Source organism: Mchenga conophoros, linkage group LG2 (genome assembly GCF_057382185.1).
Source record: "Mchenga conophoros isolate Kocher_MC1m ecotype Shallow Benthic linkage group LG2, M_conophoros_male_GT1.1, whole genome shotgun sequence".
Taxonomy (NCBI): Eukaryota; Metazoa; Chordata; class Actinopteri; order Cichliformes; family Cichlidae; genus Mchenga; species Mchenga conophoros.
The window spans coordinates 22,206,161-22,228,230 of NC_140527.1; the positions used below are offsets into that span (position 1 = coordinate 22,206,161).

Consider the following 22,070-nt stretch of genomic DNA (forward strand, 5'->3'; position numbering starts at 1 on the left):
ATACAGGCCATTTACCATTTTTTCAAGATAAGTAGCTGGAGTTATTGGACTGTAACAAGTTTAACAAGTTCATTCATATCAGTGGCATCGCGTCAACTTGAATTGGGAATTGGATATTGTGAATTCACAAACTTACTAAAATGAAATTAATATACAGGAAATGTTCTAGGTTTTATTCCTTCTTTAAAATTTGACGTTATGACCTGAGATGTTTTGAGTTTGTCATACCTATTCTGAAGAATACTGCTACACAGTAAAGAAAGACTAAAACTAATAAAAACTCAACTGAAACCAAACATTTCCAAACAACAAAGACGAGTAAACCTCTTCTGGAAACAAACTGAAACTGATCCAATCTGAATTAAATAAAAAATATCAAGCTATAAAAATTAATATAATCACGTCTTGCGTCTTCTAATTGGACTCTCATTTTTAAATGATGCCAATGCCATGGTTTCTACTGCTTTGTGCTAAAATGTCAAAAAAAAAATTATAACTGCACAGACCAAATAGTTCACCAGTATTATTCACTGCAGCTGCAACAGGCGTCGATGTGTGAAGAGGGTTAACTGACCTTCCTTCCTCACCTGTGTGACGGAGTAATCTGGATGAGTTTTTACACAATGCTAATTTATGAGCTGCTCCTAAAAAAATGTAGTGCTTTGTTCATTCAAGTCAAATCTGTTCCCTCTAACAGTCTGTCATTTTGCTGCTTCTCTTCATCTCCATTGAAACTGGCAAGAGTTAAGTTGACATTTGGATGGTCTCACAGTGGAATGCACAGAGTCTCTAACACAGGCAGGTTGTGTCTTACTGATTAAACATGGTTCAGCAGGCCCATCTGTACCAAATGATTCAGATTATATGAAAAGCACGTGTTTGTGACTGCTGCTGAATAAATGAACTTTAGGTATTGTCCTTGCTCCCTTAAATAAAATATTCTAATGTCCTCGGGCATTAAATGCACTCTTGATATTTTTAAATAGTAAGCACGTATTTCCCCTGAAGGCAGTGCTTTTCTAGGTTTGCTACTAAAATGAATAAATAAAAAAGCTAGTTTTGCTTTTGAAGTTGTCCCACTGGTACAATGCAAATGGAGTGCAGCTACCATTTGGTGATGGATTTGGTTTTTACAGACCTGTGTTTGTTTATTCTTGAGGGGCTTTTGATACTGGTTTGTGATTTCTTTTTGTGTGTATGTGAGAATGAGTGTGTGTAGTCGTATAGCAAAAATCCTTTACTTTACTTGATTAAATAGTTTTCTGAATCAGACATGATAAATGACATTGGGCCTGCATTTGCATATAAAATGTTCTTAAAATGAAGAGCCAGCTCCATGAAACCAACAAGACAAGAGGGTGTTTTTTCTCATTTTCAAGCACCCTCTGCAAAGTACGCTCAATACAAAAACACAATTACAATGAATAATAATAAAACCCTCAAAAAACAAATCCTGATCATTAATGTTAAAGCTGTAGCCTCCCGAAATCTTGAAAAGAGAACAAAGGCTGTCTCCTTTCTGTTGTAAGCTCCATCAAAGTCCATCTAGAAGTCTTGCTTCTCAGCAGTCATCTTGAAACTCCGCCCCTTATTTGTTCAGTTATTTTGAAGTCCGATATACATGATCTTTCATTTTAGTGGTCAATTGGAATTACAGTAAACTACAGCAAAGTTCTTGCACCACAATGTTTGCTGTTGTAAAGTTATCTCTTTTGAGTCCTCTGGTATCTTTTTAAATGTCTTTGATCCTTTGCACCACACAGAACATGTATGGGCTTTATAACTGTTATAAATACAGTGCTGACTTGCAACAAGAATAATTCTCTAGGCTTGATTTTCAGTCCATTTCTTGTGTAATTTGACATACCCCAGCCTCTTCTTTCTGTTTTCTTTTATTAAGAATGAATGGCTTCTTTACAGCCACCTTTCATTTCTAAGATTAGATTTCCAGTGCGGCTTCAGTAAACAGCAGATGGATCAGCCGAAGGGACAGATCCATCTCTCAGGTCCTGTGTCTGGTCTTTGCTGGGGTTTTTCCCCTGATTTCTTAATGACATGACTTTCAGAAACTGTTCATCAGCTGTGGAAAGGGTTTTAGATCTGCCACTTCTTCTTTTGTCCAGTTTCCTCAAATTGTTTGATAAACACAGTGCACCCCATACCAGGACATGCCACGTTTTCAGCTAACAGCTCGTTTGGAATCACCTTGGTGGAACAAAAAAATATTGTATTGTCAGTCTGTGTTTTCTTTGGCATTTTACATAGATTCAGCCAAAAAATGGGAAAAAATGTGTTAGTGACAGGTTGGTAGTGCCTAAAGACATAAAATAAATTGTATTTTTAGTAGTGCTGTCAGTGTTAACCTCGTTAAAATGACGTTAACACCATAACTACACCAACGCGGCAAATCTCCATTAGTAAGTTAACGCAGATCGCCCCGTGCGAGGGCTGCATGGCGCTAACGCGTTAACAAGCTAACCGCGCTGACGCGTTGACACCGCGCAGGAACTCACTAACGGAGATTTGACGCGTCAATATGGTTATGGTGTTAACGTCATTTTAACGAGATTAACGCTAACAGCATTCATTTTTAGGGAAATTGGTTCTTTGCTAAGTTTTCTGTTATGTGCAGACACAACACAGGTTCATCGCTTAGGTTTTTATGAATGAGTGACTGATAGGTCAATGTGAAGTGGCTTAACAAACAAAAACTGTCACCTGACAATAGTCAGCTGCAAGGACTGGACTGGAAATGAATAGAAATAGCAGCCAGTGTCAATGTCATTGGCTCAAGACTAATAAAAAAAAAGTCTCTTCAGAACCAAAATATGGAGAAAAAAGGGATGGCACAAGAACTCTGCACAGTACTGTGTGCCAAAAGCATCAGCTTTAATAGTAAATATCACAACTCGACAAGACTCTGTAAAAAAGAAAGAAAGAATGGATTTACAACAAAGTACAAAGAATAACTACAAAATACTAAACAGTGAAGAAATGCAATGAGACTTCAAGGAAATTCATGGCAAACACTAACCTCCATTAAAGGAAAAACAGCCAGGAACAAAGAAAATGACAACATTATTTTTCCATCATATAAATAGCTAATGAAACCAGCCCTCAGCCCTGATACTATACAGAAATTATTAATAAACATGATAACTGATAGCTTCTTTAAACAGTCAAAAGATTAAGTAAATCACAATGTCAGGTGGCGAAATCATCCCTCATGAATTTTCCCAGTCTTTCTGTTCATCTTGTGTCATGGTGGCTCCTGTTAGTAATTCTTGATTGTACAATACTTTTAATATTACGTAGCAAGCTCAGTAAATGGTATAGAGATGAAACATTCACCCATTACAACACATGGCCAGCACACTTGGATTAAACAGGATATATAGTGTCACAGCCATTGAGAGACTCGGTATATTACAGTGCATTAAGCCCTTATGCTAAAATGCACCATTCTTTGTCACAAGAGAAAGTAATACAGGATATTTTTACTGAGGAACAAATGTATTTACAATTATAAATCAAACAAATGAAGGTCTCTGTGGTAGAGTAAAAAAAGAAGATGAATCTCAGTCTGCCTTATTTACATTCCATAGCCTGGTTTACATGAATAAATGCACCCAGTGGCATGTCTAGCTAAATAGATTGAACCTATTACTCCTCAGCCTGCCGCAGCCTCTGATTTACGTTATCTTATAAGCAGGTGAACGGTGGTAATATTTTATATTAAGCCTGTGATTTATAGAGTAGTTTAGCTGCATGAATGTTATCAAAACGCTGACTGGTTTCCACCGATGCTCAAATTTATTTAGGTGGAAGAAAACATGTTTATTAGAAGCCAGGGAGAAACATTTGGCCTTTTTAAACACTTATTACTACTGGAGACAACACATACCTGCAGGGAATGAAATGTGGGTGACACCCTGATTGGTAATATGTAATTAAAGACAGAACAGTCAACAGTCAAACTGCAAACTACTGACACTGTTATCAACCGTTTCTGTGATATGTCTCAGAGGGATTGTGGATGGCAGCTCACCTTGCCATGCATGAGAGAGCTTTTCTTAAAGTGAAGTATTTTTTAGGTGGTATGTAAGATGTTTTTCGCTGTGTAGAAGAGAGCATAGTATGAAACATGGAAGCTTTTTGAATCGACCAAGCACAAGAGATTTATCTTCAGTAAATATTTCAAAGAGCCGGAGTGTAGAGAGAGCGAATGGAGCTGATGCAGCAGCGCTGATGCAGTTGCACATTGTCACTGGAACGGGAAACATGCGAGGCCTTGCTTTTCCATAGCTGTGAACATTTAGGTCAAATTTGAACTTACATGTTGCTTTGATTCAATACATGTAATCTAACAGAGGTTGAGCGAGCATTTCAAAGGTCACGTGTACAGTTGTGTGATAAAGAAGGCACACCTTCTTACAGTTAAAGGTTTTACATATCAGGACATAACAAAAACAATCTGAATCAAAAATAAAACCATGTTATTGTCTATTTAACATGAACTAAGCCAACATGCAGAAGCAATGTCTGAAAAACTAAGAACACCTGATTCAAATAATCATTTTCCACGTGACCGTATGGGTCTCTCACATCATTGTGGAGGAATTTGGACCTGGATCTTTACAATGCTGCTTCACTTTAGCTCTGCAGGCTGCAGACTTTTGTCCATCCACAGCTCCTTTAAGGTTTTATCATTTCAAAGCATTGCAGCATCTGGATTATTTCCTTCTTCAGCCATTCTGCTATAGCTTTGCTGTGTGCTGGGATGATTGTCATGTTGCATGACCCAGTTTGGCCCCGTATTTGACAGTAGACTATTTTTCCTTATGGTCGACTTATAAACACAGTGTATGGTGCTGTGCATTATGGACAAACAGCTCCACTTTGGTCTAATCTGTTCAAAGGAGATTGTTCCAGAGGTCGTGTGGTTTGTTCAGATCCATGCTCCCATGTTTGTTTTTGGAGAGAGGAGGCTTTCTACCAGCGGCTCTTCCAAACAAGCCACACTTGTTTAATATTTTCTGATCATGAATGTTAACATTTAATATGAACAAATAAACAGTTGCAAGGTTTAATATGTCATGATTGATACTCATTAGAGTTTGCTGAATTTTAAGATCTTATGTCCTGATAGATAAATCTTTGACAGTAGGTGAGGTGATCTTGCACATAATATAGTTCTTTCTGTATGGTAATGATGACAAATAACTTCCTGAAACAACATCACACAAATGGAAATAATAACGACTAAAAGCCACCCCGAGTTTAGCTTAGTAATTGCTTTTAATATGTGATTACAGCAGCAGCAATATCCATGTAGCTCTGAAAAAGCACTTACTTGATGAAGCTCCGATAAAGTATAAGATCTTTGTGCATATGGCGTTATGACTCCAGCCCAGAAATGACTCCACGTATCCCAGCGCTTGCATATAGAGAGGTAATTACTGATTATAGATACACTGATAAACTGAGTAGCTATTCCTGAAAATGGAAGAAAAAAAATCAAAACTTTTGTTTAATACTCTGTAAATCACCTCAAGCTTCGAGGATATGTGGCAAACTTTTGAACAGTACTAAAAATGAAAGAAAGTTCAGCGTAAACTCGCTTCTTTTGTGTCTTGATGTCGTTAACAGTTTTTCTCTGATCCAGACAGAGTAACTGAGGTGAAAACAAACATCTATGTTACCAGCTTTGGACCAGTTTCAGACACGGACATGGTGAGTGCAGCAAACGGACGTTTATTCACTCTGCTTACTGTCATTTCTCTCACAGCCTGCTCGTGCTTCAAGAAGAAACAATAATTCTTTTATTTTCACCTTCATTATGTCTTCCCCTCATAAAAACACATACAAACACTACAGTACTGTAGTAGGACGAGTAATCCTCACTGTGTCACGATGTCTATTCATCTGACAATTTTCATCTCATAAATTATTGAAAGTCTTCTTGTTATTCAAGTCACTGCTTTGTTTATCCTGGGCTTTCCTGTTTATCATTCTGAAACACGCACCCACCTTCGCATCATATCATCAGCCTCCCTTCAATTGCTAAAGGCTCATTTTTCCAAGTGATTAATTCATCGATTCAGCAGTTAAGTTCAATGCAATGTTCTCTGAAAAATATATGAACAACACGCCTCTCGGCCAAGCACTTATAGAGAGTGGGACAAAGACACCAAATAATAAATCTTTGAGGCTAAAATTTATTTAAATGTATTTATTTATTTTTTAAATCATATGGCAAAAATCCCAGATCCAAATCACCACCCACATCTCATCAGCTAATTGGCCCAGAGGGTGATCTGTCGGCCAAATGATTTCTGATGTCTCCTTTTAAAAACATCTTGAACATAAACAGATGGACAGACAGACAAACAGCTCAAAGGAAAATTTCCTTTGCTTCAGTTTCACTGGCAGAGGCCGTCACTGATGACCTCGCTTATAACCCAAGGAGGAAGTCACTGCTAAAATCATCCCTTATATTCAGGTTTGGAAACACATAGTTTAAAGTATATTATTTATCTCAGGCTCTGCTGTGAGATATATGCCTCATAAAAAATGAGAAACAGGATGAAATATTCTCATCTGATCTGTCTGCTTTATTCAGATACTCTAGAGAAATTCAGGCGATTGCTGAGGTGGCCACATATAAGATTTATATAAGGTCCACCGAAAGGAAGAAAAACAATAAGATGAAAAATAGAAAAAAATGAACAGTATTTACTTTAGGGGACTTAGTCACAAAATGAGCAATCTATATTTATTATAAAAATGAAATACAGATAGAGTCAGATAGCATAAGGCTGCCAGCCCAGCATTTGAAGTGTACCTATTATTCTCATTTTCATAGTCAAAAAGCAGAAAAAATTGTAAACACAGAGACGTCACATAATAGTTAGTTACTGGGTTTTTCTGATACGTGATAAACCTGAAAATTCACTTTGTTATTTTCCTAATAAATAACAGTTTCTAAAATATTTATATTTTATTGTGTTTTTTATTTATCACAGGTGGAATAATAAATATATATAACTGTCTAAGAGTTGGACTCCAACTGTTTGGAGACAGGTTGTCTCTCCCCAGGAGACCTGTGCAATTACTTTGCAATTAAAAGTGGTCACAGACAGGCACGTGTTGCACAAATAACCTCTGAGTGACCAGTCTGTTGCCTCAACTACTTGAAATCAGGCTTTGACAACAAAAGAATTCACCAGGCAACCACAAATGTTTCATAGTTGCAAGGTAGTTGTCCTATTTTTGCTCTAGTGTGATTGAGCCACGATCACTAAGTAAGACTACCTAGTTCACTTGCCTACTGTGACCATTAAAGGCTTTTATCATGTCGAAATGTAGAAATAAAATTGACATGAAGAAAAAAATCATACTGGGTGCCATTGAGACATCATCCAGAAATGGAAATTCAGCTGATGTCACTGAGAGCCAGGGGGGGAAATGTATGAAACTGAGTATTTTTGATCAGTCTGAGCTTTTTTCCTTGCTGGCATTACAAACAATGACCTCATCGTTTTTAAACTTCAGCCATGTTTGGTACAAGAATTATCTTCGTATCTTATGAACAAAAAAGGTTTTTAAAAAGGAAAACAACCAAAAAAAAGCTCTTATTTTGTAAACCAGCTCCATTTTAGCTCCCAGCAAAAAGGAGTAACATTGTATTCTTGTCATGGATTAATGCATAGTGCTTACTTTAGGATATCACAGTGGTATATGTAGGAGTTACCCAAAATAAACCAGTGTGCACAAACATCAAAGTGAAGGACCAGGCTTCCCAGTCTGATGTTGAGGTGGATGAATGTGTTTTTAATAATTTAGAAGGATGCAGAATGTTTTAGAAGAGAGCTCAAAGAAAACATTTACAGTTAGCCTAAACCTATGTGTCGTAAGAACCACAGCTTACTGACCTCATTTATGCTCCGTCTTTCAACAACCACACTGTTCACGTTCAGACATTTTTTTTAATGACTTTTTGCTAAACTTTACTAAATGAGACCTGAACTGAAATACTAAAGCAGGCCCTCTCAGAGTCCGAGCTGCTATACCGTATAATCCACAGTTTCAGTGTCCCGACATCTAAATGTCACAGGCTTTGCAACTATGACGAGTAAAAAGAAAAAAAAGTATCTCTTTCTGCTTCTCACCCTCACTTGCTGTGTGTGAATCACACGGACACGAACATTCACACGTATACACATTTCACGGTGCACTGATTTCTGCCCTTAATCCTTGCTGTGTGGTGTCTTTTGACAACACAGTATTGCAGGTTAAGGGGGTCATGTTGGCCTCAGAGTCAGCTTAGGAAAACAGCAACTGAGTAAGCTGTGAAGGAACAGGGCGAGTGTGGGTCTCACCTTCATGGAGACTCGCTATTTGGAAACAGGGATAGGTTAAGGTTAACTTCACCTGCCAGCTCTGTAGGCAGAGCTGGCAGGTGAAGTTAGTTGTGATGAACTGCCCATCAGTGTGCAGTTTAGCATTTTTTGAGTGGGAATGAGCCTTGTTTTAATACATGGGGAACCTAAGTCATAAGAGAAGTAATAATATAGTGAGATTAATTCATGAACGTATCTCATCTTTTCTCAGGAGTACACCATAGATGTTTTCTTCCGGCAAAGCTGGAAGGACGAGAGGTTGAAATTCCATGGACCAATGAATATTTTGCCCCTGAACAACCTTATGGCGAGTAAGATTTGGACACCGGACACCTTCTTTCACAACGGGAAAAAGTCTGTGGCACATAACATGACCATGCCTAATAAACTGTTGAGGATCAAAGATGACGGGACTCTGCTGTACACCATGAGGTAACTCAAGGCACAGAAGCAAAAAGACAGAAACAGTGAGAATCGCGTGGATAATATACGTTTGCTGTCTAACTGAGGGTTACTTAGAAACACTGATTACATCTATAAGGCAAACATGAAGCGCTTGCTAGCAATGTGTTAGCTTATGTTTACACGTAATGTCACATCATCACTGGAACCTGAAAGACTAAACGAGGCATTTCTCTGCTGCCCAGCACTGCATTTAAATACACGTCTTTAACCCTGCCATACAAGCTCAACAGCCAGAGCTGCTTCCAGTCGATCCATCCTTCTCCAGAGTCAGTTCAGACTGGCTCAGGTTGGATTTGGAAAAGTAAGTCAAAAAAATGATGATGGAAATAGACTTAGATGTGGATTGTTGATATTTTTCACCATAGCCATAGAAACTCGACTCCAGTCACCGTGAAACTAACAACAACTGAGCCATTGTTAAATGGTTAGGTAATGTTAGCGCCTCCTCTCCCCGCACAAAAACACAGATAACTACATGTTTGAGACATGAACCCAGGAACTCTCAAAGCCAGGCTGCTGGATACAGCTTCATATTTGCCTAAGAGACATGAGAGTCCACAAACGTTCCTAAAATAGAGAGAAAGAAAAAGAGAAATGACGTGGATGGAACGCTTTTCTTGCTAAAGCAAGCGTGAATACAGCAGCAACACAGAATCCCATTTGTTCAAATGTATTTTTTATGCCTCCTGTTTCTCGCATTCATTGCTGTGCTTGAATGCTATTTCAAAAAAGTCAATGGAAACATACATTTTTGTAATAATATTAATTATAATAAATTGCTTAACAAATTCAGACCACTTGTCAGAAAAACAAAAATGACTGAGTTCATTGCAGGAGATTCATGTTTTTATACCTAAATTTGTGCCGGCACACTGGACTCTGAGGAGTGACATTCAAACGGTAAAAGTAATTTTTCTATTTAGAAACACAAACATGTGTAATTTGGCATCTCAGTAAAAACTAAAAATGTGCTTTACTATTTTTTCTGCTTTTTTGAAAAATAGCCAAGTTGAAGATTCATGGATAACAATAAGAATTACAGCTCAGCACTGAAAACATTATTTTGTTTAAACAGCCTGTCCTGGTGGATTAACCGTTATACATTAAAAAAATGATTTTTTGTAATTACCAGTATTGTTAATTTCGTCAGCTGTGGCATGAACCTTACATTGGCTGCTGGTCTGATACATTTGTAAGCACTGAGTATTTTTGCAGTGGTTGGATATTGTCTTAAACAGCACACAGGTATGCGGTTTCTTAGCACAGAGCTAACCTACAGTGTCACCATCTCTGCTGGTCTCTGCAGCACCTCGTTTGTTTTGCTCCGCTGATTACATTTAAGATGATTATTTTTGTTTCAAGGCATTACAGATGGGAAGTGTCTTGAATAGTGCATGAGGCTTGTGAGTTTATTTTTCTTTCTATCTCTGCTGTATACTTTTCATGCATTTGCAAAGTCTCCTCCATTTTCTGTGAATTGGATGCAGGTTAACTGTGCATGCAGAGTGCCCAATGCATCTGGAGGATTTCCCCATGGACTCTCATTCCTGTCCACTAAAATTTGGCAGCTGTGAGTAACTCTGATGATGATAGTGCCTGAGGGAACTCAAAAGTAAAATGCTGCTTTGTTTCTTTTTTTGTTTTTTCTTTCCTTCCTTCTTCTCACTGGTCCTTTGGCGAGAGAGGAGCCTCAGGAACAAGTGAAGCTAGAATGCATGGCTCAGTTTTTTGGCAGTGGCACAAACAACACTACGGATAGAGGACTAATTGGAAACGTCCCTGGGAAAAATGGGGAAACCAATGCTAAGCTCATCCAAATATTTTTGTTGGGTATTTAATTCTGCTAATGCTTCTTCACATTTGGATGGAATTTTTTGCTTTAAGCTGTTTCAAGATGTTGCTTTAAAAGCAATAATTATCCTAACTCAGTGGGTCATGTCTGAAATGCCTTGATGTCCTGTCTTCTTTATGTGGTGATCTACAGTATTTCACATTTCACGTTACTGTGCAGCATGACTGACAGAATATTTCAGTTACTGAATGTACTGAAGTAAAAATGTTCCCGTTTCATTAGACATTCTCAGGTCAGCAGACACACTCTCATATCCCATATTCAGTAAATTCTGTGGCTGACTGAAAAGGGCAAATGTCACTATGTATTGATATCTTGTTGGTGTTTCACAAGTGACATCATAAAGCAGTGAGGGGCTTTGTTTCTCTCAGCAGTATCATTTAAACACTGTAAAAGGTGGCTTTTCATTTGGATTTTAGAAAAATGTATCAGTTTACCTCCAATGAGTCTACCCTCTTCCTCTTTTTAGATGCCTACACAATCTCAGAGGTGACTTATGCTTGGACTCGCAATGCTTCCGAGTCTGTTGTAGTGGAAGGGGAAAGCTCTCGGCTGAACCAGTACGACCTGCTTGGGCAAACGGTCGGACAAGAAACCATCAAATCAAGTACAGGTAAGAGTCTGTCGAAGCCTGTTGGGAATCAAATCCACCTCTTGATCCTTTTTTCTTCTCCTCGCTGACTTCATCCACAGACATTTTCAAATACTAGAGAATAATGAACATTTGCCAGATTGGTTCCAGTGAGTATTTCTATTACACCCTTTGGTGACTAAACATGGCAATAATCTGAAGCCGTAAGAATCTGTTGTATGCCTTCCACTGCATCCACTTTGTGGAGTCAGCAACCTGAATATCTTTCTCACTTCCAGTGCGTTTTAGTGTGAAAATCAAACTGAACTGTGATTTTGTGCTTGTTTGGGAGGATGTTGAGATTGTCCACCTCCTACATGTTGCAGGAGGCAGCCGTAAGCCCGCTGTGACACGCTTTGCTAAGTTTTGTCTTTATATTACTCACTTTATTTGGCTTGGAAAATGCAGAGACATCTTTGCTCTGGCTTTTGCATGGAAATCATTTGACAAAACGGGAGTTTGGCATTTTCTACTGCACTGGTCTATATTTTGTTATTGTGTGTTTATCCTGGTTTGAAGACCCAAAAGCTGCATGGCAGGTGAGCTGTTGCAGTGACGAGCCTTTTTACTTGTTTGGAGAACAAAGACTGGCCGTTTATTTGGGTGGATTTTTTGCATTTACCAGTAAAAAATAACACATGCTGATGCATTACTAGAAGCAACAACTAACACGCATCTGCTTTAGCAGTCAGAGACATAACAGAGATTCTCTTGGAGAGAAGAACAACTTATGTCTTTCAGATGTCCTTTGGTATGTTAGCATAAAAACACACAGAAACTGAAGTGTCTGACTAGAGTGGAGAGATGCATTAAAGTCTAAAAAAAATCTATAATCTACATTAAAATGAGTAGCTTGCTTACTAGGTTTTATAAGGAGGCTTTTGACTCATCACGACTCATCCTTGCAGGTTTTAGATGTCAACACACCTGAATCACATGATTAGTTCATTACCAGGCTTCTGGAGAACTCCAAGACATGTTGAGAAAGTAATTTATCCATTTAAATCAGCTGTGATGGATCAAGGACACATCTAAAACCTGCAGGGACACCGGCCCTCATGGACTGGGATTGGGGACCCCTGATCTAGAGCAACAGATTGTCACATTTTACAAATCCCTCGCACAAATCCTTGAAACATCAGCGCTGAGTAGCAAACACATGGCTGTTCATCAACATCAATATTTCCTCCCATCTCCTATCTGAAGATTTGCAGAGATGGAATACGCCACATATGGCTCCTCCACAGGAAATGGAAGAAGAAGGCTCAATTTCATCATCAAAGTAGACTGTAGTGGACTATTTAATTTTTAATCTATTTAGTTGTGTTGTACTTTGAGATGGTTTCCGATGAAATTTTTAAGTCGCCACACCTGACTGAATGATTCTTTCTAAAAAGGGGATTTAGATCCTGCATTAAAATAAAAGTTCATGTCTTGCATTGTTAGGTTTGATTGCATCCCTTATGTCCACAACAGGAATTCTAAGATGGCGCCGGTGAGGTCGGCTGCCGTCACGACTGCTCCGACCACTTTTTCTTTGTCTTTGTTTTTTAAGTTAGTTTTCAGCGTTTCTAAATCGGCAAAATCATCACCATTGGGTACATTAGGTATGACAGTGACACTCTTGTTTCTATTGGTATACAATGTACTCACAATTCGAAGTTTTTAACTCCGGATCTGAGCTGGCCGAGTGAGATCTCGAGGGAGAACAAAGGGAAGCGGCGGCGGCCTAGAGGGAAGCGAGCCGGCGTCAGGAACAGGCTGAGAGCTCGTGCACACCGCACACCTCTGCCTAGCATCCTGCTCGCCAACGTCCAGTCACTGGAGAACAAGCTTGACGACCTCAGGGCCAGGATAAAGTTCCAGAGAGACATTCGGGACTGCAATTTCCTCTGCTTCACCGAGACATGGCTGAACCCAGCGGTGCCGGACCACGCCATCCAGCCGGCCGAGTTCTTCTCGGTTCACCGCATGGACAGGACACGGGACTCGGGGAAGTCAAGGGGAGGCGGCGTGTGTTTAATGGTGAACAACAACTGGTGCAACAGTGCGAACGTTGTTCCTCTCACACGCTCCTGCACACCACTCTGGAACTACTGTCCATCATGTGTCGTCCTTTTTATCTACCTCGGGAATTTACATCGGTCATTGTAAGTGCCGTTTATATTCCACCACAAGCGGACACGGTCACCGCCTTATGCGAGCTGCATGAGGCACTTACACAGCACCAGACACAACACCGGGACGCTGCGCTTATTGTGACGGGGGACTTTAATAGCGCCAACCTCAAACGCGCAGCGCCGAACTTTTATCAACACATCACCTGCCCCACCAGGGGTGAAAGGACACTGGACCACTGCTACACTACGGTCAAGGACGGCTACAAGGCACAATCCCGCCCCCCGTTTGGCAAATCTGATCACGCCGCCATCTTCCTCATGCCAAAATACAAACAAAGGCTGAAACAGGAAGTTCCGGTTCAGAGGAAGGTCGCGCGCTGGACGGATCAATCGGTGGCCGCGTTACAGGACGCACTCGATGACGCAGACTGGGGCATGTTCAGAAACAGCTCCGACGATGACGTCAACGTGTTTACGGAAGCGGTTGTGGGATTCATCGGGAAACTAGCGGATGATACCGTGGAGACAAAGACTATCACAACGTTTCCCAACCAGAAGCCGTGGGTGGATAAAACCATCCGCGACGCTCTGAGATCCCGCACCGCTGCCTACAACACGGGACTCATGACGGGGGACATGGACCCGTACAAAGCCGCGTCATATAACGTGCGGAGGGCGGTGAAAGAGGCGAAGCAGCGCTACGGGAGGAAACTAGAGTCACAACTCCAACAGAGTGACTCTAGGAGCCTGTGGCGGGGACTAAGGACAATAACGGACTATAAAGCACCAACAACCAGTATGACGAACGCGGCCGTGACTCTGGCAGACGAGCTGAACACTTTCTATGCTCGCTTCGAGGCTGCAGCTAAGGTCTCCAACAATGCTAGTGTTAGCGGCGCTAACGGCTGCAGACAGGAAGATACTGCCAGCACCGGAAACGTGCTCGTCATCTCCGAGCATGAAGTAAGGAGAGCCTTCAAGAGAGTGAACACCAGGAAAGCAGCAGGACCAGACGGCATCCCAGGTCGTATCCTAAGAGACTGCGCATACCAGCTAGCTCCTGTGTTCACTGAGATATTCAACATCTCTTTATCTCAGTCGGTGATCCCCACATGCTTCAAAGAGTCCATCATTGTTCCTGTCCCGAAGAAACCCCACCCTGCTTCTCTCAATGACTATCGCCCTGTAGCCCTCACCTCAGTAGTGATGAAGTGCTTTGAACGCCTGGTCAGAGACTTCATCATTTCTTCACTACCAGACACACTGGACCCACTACAGTTCGCTTACCGTCCAAATCGTTCCACAGACGATGCCATCTCTCATCTCCTCCACACATCACTCACTCACTTGGACACTAGAAGGGGGAATTATGTTAAAATGCTCTTCATAGACTACAGCTCTGCATTTAACACCATAATTCCCTCCACACTCACCACCAAGCTGGAGCATCTGGGACTCAGCTCATCTATGTGTCAGTGGATCTCCAACTTCCTAACTGGCAGACCACAGGCAGTAAGGATGGGCGGACATGTCTCAGCCTCCACCACTCTCAGCACTGGAGCCCCCCAGGGGTGTGTTCTGAGCCCCCTGCTGTACTCTTTGTACACATATGACTGTGTGGCCACTACCAGCTCCACCACCATCATCAAGTTTGCTGACGACACCGTCGTGGTGGGCCTGATCTCTGATAACAACGAGACGGCCTACCTGAAGGAGATTAGGAATCTGGAGAACTGGTGCCAGAGGAACAACCTCCTTCTAAACGTCAGTAAGACAAAGGAGCTGATAGTGGACTTCAGCACTAAGCAGGAGAGGAACTACCAGACCCCCGTCATCAACGAGTGCCCAGTGGAGAGAGTGGACAGCTTCAAATACCTCGGAGTTCACATCACGCAGGACCTGTCATGGTCCTGTCACATCAACACCGTGGTGAAAAAGGCCCGACAGCGTCTCTACCACCTCAGACGCTTGAGAGACTTCCAACTGCCCTCCAAGGTGCTCAGGAACTTTTACTCGTGCACCATAGAGAGCATCCTGGCGGGAAACATCTTAACCTGGTTCGGGAACAGCACCATGCAGGACAGACGAGCTCTACAGAGGGTTGTGCGGTCAGCTGAGCGCACCATCCGCTCCGAGCTCCCTGACCTGCACTCAATCTACAGCAGGCGGTGCTGGACCAAGGCCAGGAAGATCGTGAAGGACCTCAGCCATCCCAACAACAGACTGTTCTCTCTGAGGTCAGGAAAGCAATTCCGCTCCCTGAAGACCAACACAGAGAGACTGAGGAGGAGCTTCTTCCCGCAGGCGATACGGTCTCTCAATCACACCACCACACAGTACTGACCCACACATACAGTTCTTACACACACACTGGACTTTCTGGACTTTGGTTTTGCACAACACTGGTCACTATATTCTTCATTTCTGGTTAATACTTGTACAGCTGCTGTTATTGTGTATATATTTATTTATATTTAGATTTCTTCATACATTCTTATATAGTTCTATATTGTGTATTGTGTATTTTGTTGTACAGTTATTTTATTTTCAACTTTAATTTATATATTTATCTTTATCTTATTCTTCCCAGTTAAATTTACCCTTCATTCTAATTTGTGTTGTACAGTTATTTCATTTTTAACCTTAATTTATATTCTATTCCTTCCTAGTTAAATTTACCCTTTTTAATTTTTCATATTTATTTCCTATCTTATTCATAGCCTTTTCCTTTTTTGTTTTCTTTAGGTCACGAGCAGTTGTCCAAGCATTTCACTACATATCGTACTGTGTATGACTGTGTACGTGACAAATAAAATTTGAATTTGAATTTGAAAACTAAAACTAAAAATAAGCAAAATATAAAATATATTCTAATTCTGTGTTTTAGTTATGAACCTACTTGGATGAAGTTCTTGCTTATTTTATAAATACATTCACTAATGTATGCTTGTCTGCTCTAATGTTATTGGCTTTACCATGATGCTTGCATACTATATCATTTATACAGGGTATACGGCTAACTAGCTTAACATTACTACTGTATTTAAAAGACAGGCCTGGAGTTTTCCGAAAACAAGAAAGGGGTAAGAGCTGTGCTTGTAAAAACTCACTTGCTGATATCAGGTCTTATTTTTAGAAGCATGTTGCTGATTTTGTGGTTATGGTCCCATTTATCACTAAATAGATGGTAAACTTCTGTTTAACATCTATTTATATATAAACTTCCAAGGACAAGAAGTATTTCACACTACATCATTCTGTATGGTTTTAGGTTGTAAAAAAAAATAATTTTTAGTTGGTCTGAGAGGTGTGTGTTCAGGTGAGTTAGGGTGGACACTGACCAATCAGAAATAAACCTTCCCCATCTGTACAAATCAACTGACTGCCCCCCAAAATGCTCATCAAAACATAAATGGAGCAAAGAGCCCTTATATTCAAATTTCACGACTGAGACTGATATTGGTGATTTAAAAAAACTGATATATTGGCCAATTTTTTCTTCTTTCGGACACACAACTATGCATCATCCACACACGTAACATGCTTGAAGTGTGTTTTTGTAAATTCTGAAAACAGTTCTCTTGTTACACTCTATTTTTCTTTGATTATATGTAGAATACAAGGAGTAAATACATGTTTTCATTCAGGTCTTCAAGTTTGAGCTGGGTTTTTAAAGCACAAGGAAACATGGCAGCAACGAACATGTTGTCTTGAAGCTTTGCTGGCTACACACAGAAATAGAAATATGCTCTATCCAAGGTAATCGGTTGTCAAGTTAAGTTATTTCAAAAAAGTGTTCTAACAAGCATATCGTTGACAAAGTTCAGAAAAAAAAACCAAATCCATACAAAAAAAAGTAAGAGATAATGAGGATTAAAAATAGAAGCAATACACTTCTACATACGCCAACACAGATGCCAAGAAACAAGATTGAACTTGTGTGTGTGTGAAGATGAAAGCGACACCATCACTGTCCAAGATGTAGGAAACACAAAGCTGGTTGTAAGATGGGGTAACTAAACATGCCGCAAGTCTGAATTTAAATACCGAGGCAGTGTGAGGCTACCAGGCTTCTTCTAAAAGGATGAGAGGATGATGGCAGCTGTTTTCCTTCAAACGCTGGAAGCGACAGAAATCTGACTTTGCGATGGCAGATGATGTGATATTGGTGATAAGCAAATCAGCCATAAAGGGTATTTAATGCACTGTAAGTTAGTGAGACGAATGATATGTTCTTGTCTTGGTTTTGTGAGGATTGTGTTCACATAAAGACAAGAAAAATGTACCTTATATTTCTTTTTATATCCTTATTATATTATTTTTTTAACATTACATTTGATTCTGTCATAAACTATAATGAAAAGTGGAAATCTGAATTATTTGGGGAAAATGGCCCCCTGTTGGTAAAGCTGCCTGCTGTAGCAATACCGTGTAGCAGAATGAAATTCACAGCATAGTGATAAATAACATGCAGGAACCATTGCAAGTAATCCCCCAAGAGTTATTAATTTAGAAATAAATACCCCCCAGGGTGCGTACAAACAGAGCAGAACCAAAGCAGGTGGAGGCTGGGTGGAGTGGAGCAGGAGTAACATCGACAAGCATAAATAGGCCGCCTGATCGGTGCAGTGAGATGTGATGGGGTGGATGTGGTTGGTTAGTTGTTGTAGCAGAGTGGGAGCACTGTGGTATGAGAAGTTAATGCAGTGCTGTTTATCACCGAATAAACAGCAACAGTCATGTAATAATAATAACAACAATAATGATAAAAAATAATGACGATGTCAGGGGTAAGAATGAGTGAAGCAGAGCCTGGAGGATGACAAAACAGACCTGACAGATGAACCAACTTCAGCGGACGCACAGTTTATTATGGTGCATGTTGTCATGGTGACAATGGATGTTGCCATGGTCGCATAAGCATAAACTTATCAAAAAGTACCTATATAGCACTATTCCAAACACAAGTCACAAAGGGCTTAACAAGCAACGTTTAAAGAAAAGTGAGAAAAGTATAATAAAAGTAAAAAAAATAGATGTTTAAGAAGTGATGGACTGGCTTTATCATAGCAACTTCTCGTCTTACTGACCGATTTCTTTTCACTGTTTTATAAATCATACATAATTTTACTTTTAAAGTTAGTCCTATCTGGTAATAATTTTATTTATATAATGGTGGCTACAATTTTTAATAGAATTATGTAAATTTACAAAATAATTATTAAGTAGTCCTTTATAATAAATCTAGTGAAATACAAGTGCAGCGTTGCCCCCCCACAAAAAAAAAATAGTGGCATAAATGTAAGAAGTGAAATAACATACTGGGTTATTATAAGAAACATTGGGAACCACAAGTTTGCCGTCAAATTTAATGTTTCATAGTTACAGAGGCATGTCCTTTATGGCACTGGCATGATAGAAAAGTATTGATTAGCCTTAAAAGCTACTTTAAAATAATACGTTTACCCAACCAATTAGAATTACTGAATGTACTTTCTACAGCATTTAGCAGAGCAGCATCTGTGGTGTAGGTCAAGTAAATTGAAGAGGATAAGAGATCTGAAAGCATCCAATATACTCACTGTCGCTGAGTGACAGCACTGATCTAATTTTAGTAATACTACTTCTGAGGAAAACCTGACAGAAGAAACCTTTCTGGATTTGCAGCTTTTGCAAGATGATGATAGAAGTCACGGTGATTATAGTGCTGAGAATGGGAAAGTAGGCTGTAATTGCTGGAAGGCTGACATCGTCCCACCACCACCACCACCTTTTAATTCTGTATTGTTTGTACATGGACTGATTGATTCTGGCTATTTAAAGATAAAGTATTGTCAGTTTGGATTAATCAGTTTAAAGAACGCTGAAACTTCCTTTGAAAATGTATCAGCCCTAGCAGGGGCTAAATTAGCTAAAAAGGGGGAAAAGCACTGTTTTGAACTTCTCAGGGAAGAAGGTGAGATCAGAGTGGAAATGTGAATAATGCCTGGGATGGATTATCACAAATGTAAAGAATGAGTTACATTTGATGATCATGCAAGAGTTTGAGAAATTTGCTCCTGTGGAGGATACTGACCTGAGGGTTATCACCTGCAGACTTTAAAGGTACACTTAAGGAAAGAGTGGGTGGTTTACAAAGCTTTGCTGTGGAGTTGGATGTCTTTTGTATGAGCCTGAGCGTGGAGAGTGAGTCCCCCTTTTCTCACAAGATGTTCTACTTTTTTCATTTCTGGAACTTTTTCATGCTGGAGCTTCGATGTATTTCAGGATAGAGTAGGTGAAAGTATTGAAGGAAAAACACAACATCTAAACCTGTGTTCTTGTATCAAAGTCTAAGACCATATTTACTGAAATATGTGTGATCGTTCTGCTTTTAATAGAAATAAAAAAGGACTAGGTCTTCCTTTCTTTCTTTCTTTTTTTAATTAGTCAGCAGTGAATTTAAATACAGGCTGAAATTATAGCTGCAATGTTGGGTTTTAGTTTGAAGTTACACCGGAGAATGAATATGTGCATGCTACTGCATCCCTGAGTGTTCCACCAATGTTCCCTTTAGGTATCAATTACCAGTACACAGTATTTCCCCAGTGACTGAAATCCCCCATCAAGGGAATCCCTTCTGCAGTTTTATTATGTAAGAATACCCTTACATGGACTAAATTTTCCTATATAGGTTAAATGGTGTTTGATGCCTTGGTGGAAGGCAGAATGCCTGCCAGTGGCTGTTTCTCTTGTTTAGCTAGTCACTCCACATTATCTGATTGGCTGACTTTAAATTAATCATTCATTACTAGTGTGTCAGTGTGTGGTGTAGCGTACTTGCAAACTAGGTCATTTGGCACGAACTAATGCACTCTCTGGCTTTACAGAGACGGACATCTTGCATAAGCCTGAGAATATACCAAGACACTGTTACAAGAATCTCACAATTCAAAATATATGTTTGTTGTCTCAGGAACATCTTTTTGTTGAATGCATTATTCATAAAAATCCAAGCCTGAGCAGAGCTGAATGTAGTGATGCTTTACTTCACACACAGTGTGGAAAGTATTGTACTACTAAAGGACAGCTTAACTAAAGTGTTTTTTCTTGTTTGTTAAAATGCCTAAAATGCTTTCCCCTTCCCCCACACATCCAGCCAGTACTGATTAAAAATAGCATTCATTTAGAGTTGTTTCTGTACATTTAGCAAATCACATACTCTTAGCTCTTAAGGGACTCCTGGGGGGTACTTCTGGCTCTTTAGCTGCTAAATACTCCACCATATTCATTAGCAAGCTGCTAACTTCATCATTTTGTTGGTTTGTTGCTGGGCAACTTGTAGTTTATGGTGGCTTCTCTGCTGATACCAGCTGCAGGCATACAGCTGTCAAAAACACTACTAAATCAGTAGCATTGTGAGACGCCTTGTAACTCACTAGTTAGAGCATGCATCCCACGTACAGGAGCTCATACCTTAATGTGGCATGCTTGGGTTTTGATTTACTGTACTACCCCACTCCCTCATCACGCCTCCTGTGTTATCTGTAACTGCTGCTGTCGAATAAAGAAAAAATAAGAGTAAAATTGTGGCTTTTAAAAAGTGTTAGTTTTGAGGCTCAGCATATTTTATTTTGGCGAGTGACCATATTTGGAGAACAAAATAGAGCAGACATATTAGTAGCTAATGCTGGCTATCTAGCTTAGCTAGGTAGTCAAAGGGACACTAATAATGCTAGGGATCCTCCTGAAGGCCTCTTGTTGTAAAAAGCTTCCAAGTTGTATGAAAGTGTATGGCCTTGTTGGTGACCCCTTTAATCAATTTTCCGTTGACTTCATGAGTTCAGTCTCTGTATTCAGGTCATACTGATAGGAATTTTTTGTAATATAAGGCACACTTAAAATCCTTTAATTTTCTCAAAAATCATCAACGTGCCTTATAATCCAGTGCGCTTTATGTATGAATTCTAGTTGTGCTCACTGACCTCGAACTGATTTTATGTGATACACGGTGCTCAAAAATCTGTCAAAAAATGCTTTAGTACGACTTTGGTAAGCTACGAAGCCGCACTGCTTGATGGATTGTTGGAAATATTACCTAGTCAGGAGCCTCGCTGAGTAATCTGGGTCCAAAACTCCGTCAGCTTCAGGTCAGGTCCCAAAGTCAAACGAATACTGCGACATCACTGAGAGGTAAAAACTGCTGCTTTATCAGGTGTAACAATTAAGTTTAACATCCAGGTATCTGTGAAAACAGAATTTATTAAATTTAACGGAGTTAAACATGATATAGCATATTCTGACTGAGAGATTTCTGAAACAAATTAAAATGTACAGCTCTGCTATCACTTCCGACATAAATAAAGACAGAAAACTAAACAGCAGTGACGTTTGTAGCGTTGCTGAAGTTGGGCTAGCTGGTATATAATGATGTGCTCAGTGTTGCCAACTCCTCAGTAAGGAAAATCGCTATTGGCTGTCCTAAAAGTCGCTAGAAGTCGCTAAATGATGTCATCGCCTAATTTGCATAATTGGTCATGCTAATGTAATTGCAACCTACGTTGTTGGAGAGAGAAATAACGTCGTGGAAGAGAGATGAAGTGAGTCCTAAATGCATTTAG

At 39.9% G+C, this 22,070-nt stretch overlaps 1 protein-coding gene across 2 annotated transcripts in view; it reads left to right on the plus strand.

Moving 5' to 3' along the window:
- The window catches only part of gabra2b (gamma-aminobutyric acid type A receptor subunit alpha2b), a 47,396-nt gene that overhangs the window by 11,149 nt on the left and 14,177 nt on the right, over positions 1-22,070 (plus strand). For both annotated transcript variants that reach the window (XM_085288176.1, XM_085288184.1), the window contains 4 exons: positions 5,666-5,733; positions 8,614-8,834; positions 10,355-10,437; positions 11,189-11,332. In XM_085288176.1, coding sequence (XP_085144302.1) covers positions 5,666-5,733; positions 8,614-8,834; positions 10,355-10,437; positions 11,189-11,332 — 516 coding nt within the window. The remainder of the gene's footprint in view (positions 1-5,665; positions 5,734-8,613; positions 8,835-10,354; positions 10,438-11,188; positions 11,333-22,070) is intronic.